This window comes from Puntigrus tetrazona, chromosome 22 (genome assembly GCF_018831695.1).
Source record: "Puntigrus tetrazona isolate hp1 chromosome 22, ASM1883169v1, whole genome shotgun sequence".
Lineage (NCBI taxonomy): Eukaryota > Metazoa > Chordata > Actinopteri > Cypriniformes > Cyprinidae > Puntigrus > Puntigrus tetrazona.
Genome location: NC_056720.1, coordinates 10,349,060 through 10,356,902, shown reverse-complemented (window position 1 = coordinate 10,356,902; position 7,843 = coordinate 10,349,060). Strand labels below are relative to the sequence as shown.

General features: G+C 36.4%; 1 protein-coding gene across 1 annotated transcript; it reads right to left on the bottom strand.

The window, feature by feature from the left end:
- Nucleotides 1-1,484: 1,484 nt before the first annotated feature.
- LOC122328212 (mast cell protease 4-like) lies at nt 1,485-3,057 on the bottom strand. The gene is made up of 5 exons (XM_043223922.1): nt 2,814-3,057; nt 2,583-2,733; nt 2,150-2,291; nt 1,825-2,076; nt 1,485-1,729 (listed from the first exon to the last, which is right to left on the bottom strand). The coding sequence occupies exons 1-5, from the start codon at nt 2,872-2,874 to the stop codon at nt 1,571-1,573; spliced, it is 765 nt and encodes a 254-aa protein (XP_043079857.1). The 5' UTR covers nt 2,875-3,057; the 3' UTR covers nt 1,485-1,570.
- Nucleotides 3,058-7,843: the final 4,786 nt, after the last annotated feature.

Below are 7,843 nucleotides of genomic sequence, written 5' to 3'. Positions count from 1 at the left end.
TGATTGAGAGATATTTATTCAACCCAAGTGCATGAAAGAGTATGCTCAATAATATGTTACATGACCCTGACAATGGTGTCTAATTATATTCTGCAATTTTTTTTAATAGATAAGTTTCTGATTAAATTTCAGATTACACTAAAAATCGTATGCAGTGCAAAACCTGAGGCAATCTGACAACCCTAAGGATGCATGTTGTAAAAGTTTACATCCATTGTAGCTAGATCTGCCATTTAGTATTCATTGTATCGTATTTGAATGTTTAATGAGGTCTTTGAACAGGACACTAGACAGAAAACAGTTGAGAGGCATTTTAGCATGATAGGTGTTATGTTTGTGTTCTTTGTAGAAGCACTGTAGGGGTCATCAGCCTTTTGGCATGAAATACTACAATTGAATATATTTTTCATTTCACAGTAAAATAATTCTTGGACTGATTTATTATTTCATTTTATTTATTAACTTCAGTCAATGTATTGTTCTTACATAAAACTGTTGACGTGTGATCAAGGCAATGTGTTTTCAAATTAACTGAAGAGAATTAACACACTTGTATTTAAAAACAACATATCTGGCAGAAAATCTGTATCAGAATACCAAACTGTGGTAAACATGAATAAAGATGTAAAGATGTCTACAGGAAACCAACCTAATCAGCAAGAAATACTCAGAATGAACTTTCCCACCAAGTGCAATGTTCAAAGTTTTTTTTTTTTTTTTTTTTAAATGCTCTTTTAATTTTTGCACTAAATTAGTTTATTTTATTCATTTTATGTTCACCAAGGCTGTATGTATTTGATTGATAAACAAATAAATAAAACAGATACTTTGAAATACTACTATTGAAAACAACATTATGTACATACTACATACTACAACATACTATTATGTATTTTAATATATTTTAAAATGTAATTTGTTTCCGTGAGGTTAAAGATTCGTTTTCAGCATTATTACTCCAGTGGTGGAATTAGCCTAAATACAAGTTTCCTAGTCGCATTTACAACTGAGAATTGGTTCAATTCTGCTGCATTCGCACCGTGTTATATTTACTGTAATTTCGAGGTGACATTACGTGACAATACACTACACACTTGTACTCTCTCTTCTTCAACGAAGCACAATGAATCTGAGGTGGTCAGGTTGTACAAGATTTACAGGATTTAACCTGTTTCAGTTATTAAAGTCTGTCTGTAAGTCTGTAACCTTCCTCATCATGTTCATGTGTACTTCAACAAGCTTGCTTTAGCGTCAGAAATCATGCTGATTTGCTATGTTTGCTATTGCCAGTGTTAAAAGCCGTTTTGATACTTAACGTCTTTGTGGACCCTGATACATTTTTTGACATAAACAGACAGTTTAAAAGTACAGCATCTCTTACTGCCCCCAGACTTTTGAATAGCGGTGTTTATTTTATAGTGGTGTATGCTTCATATCTGGTTTAAAGTAATATTTCTGATTCATTTAAATCATTACACACTATATAAATGTATACTGTGTTTATTAAAAGCAGATTTAGAGGAAAATTAACATGTGTCCCAAAACAATCACCCTATGTTATCTGCAAGATTCAGTTTACGTTTCCAATTATGTTCTTTATCCATGGAAGATAAGCGGAAATATTAATATAAACTTCAGGTAGCTTTTGTGAATTGCATTGATCAGGGTCACCAAAGGAAGTGATGCCAACCGCAGTGTCTCCACAAACCAACGGACCTCCTGAATCCCCCTGTGAAGAAACAGATCAACACTTCAGTCACACGCTGTCAGAATTCATATCTGAGCAATAAGATTTCGTGAATCAATTTTCTTTTTTTTACATACGTCACAGCTTCCTCCATCTCCATGAACACACATCATCTGCGAAGCTGAAAACTGTTTCTTCCCCCATTTACTTTCACATTCCACATTATTCAAGACCTTCACGTTTATCTCCATGAGGAGATCGCTTGTCTTGTTAGTTACTAAATATCCCCAGCCAGCGACACTGCAAACAGAACCAGCTTCGATATCCCCTTCTTTCTGTGGTATAGGTATCCACTTGATGTTGTTGTTCAGTTGTACATTTTTTTCTAACTGTAAAAAAAAAAATGGCTTAAATTCTGCATGAAAGTTTACTAAAGTAATCTAAATAAGTGCGGGTTGTTACCTTCAAAAGCAAGATGTCATTGTGATAGGTTTCTGTGGTGTATTTTGGATGCTGATGGTACGAATCCACTCTGAATCGTATTGAATTCTCATTCTTTTTTCCTAGGTCATGTGCGCCTAACAAGACCGTCAGAACTTGAGCGCTGTTAAAAAAACCCCACTTGTTTAGCATATTCTGCTATATTTTTAAGTATGTTGTGAAGTAACATCGCAATTACGCATCAACTAACTTTCATTAGGAGTATCAGTAAACTGTTAGGCTAGCAGAAACAGTATACCTGTGATCAAAATAAACTGTTATTGGATATTTAGCAAGCAGTCTATTAATACTCTTATGACTGGTTGTTTAATTAGTAAAAATTTGTCTAAAGTAGACTATTAAAATAAAACGTTATATTATCTAACATATATAGCTAAGTTACTACTTGTCTTACTTGTTTCGGCAGTGCGCAGCAGTCATGACAAATCTATCAGAGATGAGGAATCCACCGCAGATATGCTGCTCCTTTTCTTGGACAGAAACCATGTAAGGTCTGGAGTGGGGTTTCGCTTCTTTGCCGTTCACTATACCCACATTCACACGAGCTGAGAGAGAGATAGTGTTAGTTATACAGTAAGACTATAATACGTGCTGGTTTATTAATATTTCGTTTGATCAGACTCACCGTTGTAGGTCAGGTGTGGCAGCAGAGAGGCCAGCAGGAGCAGAGAGATGATGGCCATCATGAAGACAGTCAGTAAATCATTGAGTTCTCGCTAGCTGTATGGGTGAAGAAACTGAGCTTCGCGTAATCTGTTACTTTCAGTTTGTGGTATGAAAATAACTCAGTATGATAATTGGTAGATAGTAGGCTTGAGGAGGTAGATGTCGGTCTTTCTTGAAATAGCTGAGGCTGTTTACACTTTACTTGCACTTGGTCTGAGATAGTACAACTTCACACCCATTGCAGCAAAATCCGCCTTTTAGCTCTGAGCTTCAACCACAAGTGTCAGACGAAAGCGACAAGCATTAAAAAGGTGTAAAAGGAGGATGCGTGGGGTCACATTTAACACACGCGTGTGATCTTTAAAAGACAAACTTGAATATACTGTACATGGGATGAAAAAAAAACATTATGAGCCATCTATGCATTACTGGTGTCATTATGTTTGTGGTCTTTGTAAAAGTATGGCTGCCATTTTATGTCATCTGGATTACATGATCAGATTCTAAATAGAAAAAGGTTCTCATAACTGGATTGCATTACAGTTATTTTATGGATTAAATGAGCACATAATGTTTTATATTATAATATTAGTAATTTAGAGATAATTTTTCTCTTTTAAAGTTTCCTTTCCAAAAATATTACTGTGAGTCATACCATTTAGCTTAGATATGCACAATATACAATGGCCATATGTCATGTCAGTATTTTTGTGATCCATGTAAGCGTTTTTATAAAAGAAAAAAAAATCCGTATTTTTGTCATTTTTGCATATAATCCTACAGGGAGCGCAATTTAATAACTTGTTCTTGATGTTGCAATACATTCTTTCTGTCAGAAGAGGGCTCTTTAAACACATCTGATGTGAGTTTTAGATTGGCCTACCAGGTCTAAGTGCAAAAGGCCACATAAAGTGACAAAAGTGTTAAAATACATAAAATAAACGCAGAAATGTGTCTAGTAATATATTTAATTAAGCTACTTATGTACTTTAATTCATTATATCTAATGTAGATTTATATTATTTATTATATTACATCTAAGTGGACAGCATATTGCGTTTATGTGGTTAACTTACCAGATTTGTCTGTAAAGATATAAACTTTAGGTGCAAATAATATTTTCTTTTCTTCTTGTATTGATTTAAACTTTATTTAAACTTATTTGGATAGTTACGACTCTGCTTACATAAATATCGCCATTTTTTTATGATTTATTAATAGAGACAGATGCCAGCCCAGATCAAACCGTGTTCTGTTTTGAAGCCAAAGGCAAAACTAGATATCTGACAGCATGTGCACACACCCCTTTCTGCTCTATATGACTCATTTCTAAATGCCATTAGTCCAATCAATAACATATCTGGAAATTAACGGGCTCAGACAAACCAGACGGAACCTGTTTGTATGTCTGATACAGCCATCAGTATCAAGTTAACTTCACTGCCCGAAAAAAAAAAAAAAAAAAAAAAAAAAAAAAACGGCAGACAGATGAAACCGGATTGGCTAATGCACTCACGCTAATGCACGTCTCATACTAGCCCAATGGAAAGCGTCCAAAATAAATGGCCTGGTCATTGCTAGACAAGTTTATTTTACAAAATGTTTTCGATTGGAGGAAAAGAAACCAATGAAACTCTAACTTTGAACATTTGCGAGGGAAAATACAACTTGCTGTTCAGAAATATCACAGTCCAGATGGTGACAGAAGACAGAATATCTACGAATTTTCTCATACGCGTAGACAAATGGCAGAGATTTGGCATGATTGAGGATTCCCACCAAGTGTTAATCCCGTCAGTGGAGATACGGACGTTCGATAGCGAGGTGGTTTTTATTATTATTTCCCTCAAGGTGAAGATAAACACCTTTAATTAGCATGTCAGTTACAGCTGAAGAAAACATGCCAAGAAAAATAACTCCGCAAGATATAAAATGTTATTGATTGACCCGCTTGAGTTGCGTAAAGTGAAGCAGATCTTTGAATGAGCATTAGTAAACAAGGGCTATACGAATTAATTGATGCGAATGAACTTGAATTATGTTGCGCGCTACTCGGACGTTGGAAGTCCTGTCGTGAATGTGCTATCTTTCCATAACAACGAGCTAAAACACATACAATAAAGCATAAGGAATTACAATAGTGTATTTGGTTAGTTTATTTATTTTTTTACTAAATACTCACCAGTTACTGCCTGAGTTGTGTCTTCCACCATTTTAGACAGTATGCTTTCCAAAATGGCGGAAGACGTAACTCTGCCGAGAAGAACGGGTGAGTAAATTACGCTATTTCTGTTTTCTTTGCACACAAAAAAGTCGCAAAACTGATGGACTGTTTTACCGGTGTATTTACTACGTTCTGGATCTCGGATCATTTCAGTATTGCTGTCTATGGAGAGTCAAATGGCTGACGGATTTCATCAAAAATATTTTTAATTTGTGTTCCGAAGATAAATCAAAGGTTTTTCATTTTCATTTTAGGGTAAACTAAAAACCTTTAAAGGATATTTAAAGACAAAATCTGACTAAAACAAAAGAGTTATGTGAAAATTAATACTGTTTGATCCCCAACCCATATTACGCCTTTTCCAGTCCCTCAAAAGCCAAAGACAACTTTACGATGCTGACTGGGATGGCAGCCAATATATGGCCTGCTTCAACTGCCCGAAACCTATAACAATGGACAGCAACCCCTCCTCACAGCAGCCTGCTCAACCCACTCGCCAGCATTTTGGCTTGTCCGCAGGCATTCTGGGAATGCCAAAACGGTGCAGAAGTCTGTGGAGACTTTGTGGTGGCGGCACATACCACGACGGTGGCATGGCGGGGTTCACGAGGGCCACGAGGCGCTCGCACTACTCCAGGATTCATGTGCGTCCAGTCACTTCAGACAACACACACTAATCCTCGACGTGATGACAATCGACGCTGTGATGAATCTTGTCGTGACTGCCAAGGTTGAGAAAAAGAGAGCGACCACAAGAGGAAAAGGACGAGGGGTTTCTGAAAGCCGTGTTTTTTCAGCCTGAGAGTCATGCAACAACTCATTTTAACTGCCATCCTAAACTGCCTCGCACAGATGCAACGCTGTAACGCCGGGCTTTTTGACAGGCTTGAAAAAGCCATCATGCTATATGTAATGAACATATTGACCTCAAAGTAAGTGGAGGATGGACAAAATCAAATGCAGAAATAGTTGGAGGCTAAAGAAATATTGAACTGCCTGCGAAGCTGGATCCATTTCAAAGCAACCTTGAGAGCTGCCCCAACAAATTGAGGAGAATTTAGATTCTGTTCATTCCTGTCTCTAAATCAGTTTTTGAGGCAAACTTGATTTACATTGAAAACACTGAACAGGTTCACTGGTTATTAGTTGCAAATGTTGATCCTGCAGATATTTTTTTGGCCTTTAGGTCGAAAATAAATGGAACAGATGGTAAAAACATCAAGAAAGAGAAAAGGAGAGAACGAAAATACGGCTGTTTATCACAGTTGTACAAGACTATAATGGTTCAATTTGAATAAATAATGGGTGGCATGTTGAACAAACATGCTGAAAAACATTCTTGTTGAAGCTTGGCGAGGAAGTAACGTGGTCCCTATGTTTTTGTAGATACTTCATAACAATATTAATATTATTCATTATTATATTATTAATATAATGTATATAAAAAATGTAATGCAGGAAAGCTAGCCCACTGTTTTTGAAATCTGAATAATCAAACTGCCACCACTGTCTAAAAATGGAAGAAGACAGAAGATGTCTTCACCAAGCTTTCCAGGGTCTTGTCCTCTTATTTTCTCAGGCATTCCATCCTGATTTTCCACAGAGACGTTTTGCGGGCTGTTTTAGCATTGATCAAAGGTCTACAGCTTTGATCTTTCGTCCTAGTGCTGCCAAAAGATCACTCCGGTCTCTCTGGCGAGCGAACTGACAGGACAGTAGACCAACAATGATAATTACAGGCTCCTCTTTATGTTTCTTTCTGTGTCTTTCAAGCAAAAAAAAAAATGGCATAAACAGACACTCTGCTCTACAGCCTGAATTCCTGGCCTGTAGCACGGTGAGAGAGGAAAAAAGAAAAAACTAAAGTGCTTTTATTTTTTAGACAATGAAGAATATAGATTAAAAGAGAATATAGCATGCTGTATGATAATGGGCTTACAATTTGCTTAAAATTTATCTGTAGGGCTTAAATAGAGGACAGTTTTTGAAGATCATGTAGGAACATATCTCCAATCCTTTTGAAGACATCACAGGTTCTTCCAGCAATCCCATGATAACAGAAAGGTTTTGAGGTGCTTAAGATATATTTTGAAGTTTCTTGAAAACAAAATAGGATTCTTGAGTTTTGAGCGACCTGCAAATGGGATTCTTACATGTTCTCCTAAAGGTTCCTCTAGTGTGGCTTTTATTTTTACATTGTAGGTCCAACAAAGAATTCTTGTACCAAGAACCATTTGTGGCTGTTTAAGACTGTAGTGTTGACCTACTGTAGGTTTTTGATGAGCAAGCATATTGGTTTCTGAACATAGATGTTTTATAGAAACCAGAGAACAAATATTCTTTGTGCAATTAGTATCAAGCTAAAACCGCCTTTAGATCATTTGGCTTCCTACTTTGTGTGATTTTCCTTCTGAATAGAGCTTTTCTACTGTCTTCCAAGCTTTGCAGCCCAAGTGTGACCATATCATGAAGTTTTGTTGGATCATTATGTGAAAAGTAGTAGCATTAAGAATTTTCGTTGTCATTAAACCTGCAAATAAGATGAGAATCAATGAGGCTAATAAAAACCACAGCACTCTTGTAATATAATATATACTCACATACTTCAGCATACCCCATTAGTTTCATCGCCTTGTTCAAACACATATAACTACGCAAAATGTCAACCAACATTACGCACAGTGAATAAAATCCTTTTACTTTTTGACTAACAGGCGAGATGGGCATAGAAGTCTCCGGAGCTTTTTAGCGGCTGCCAGCAACAG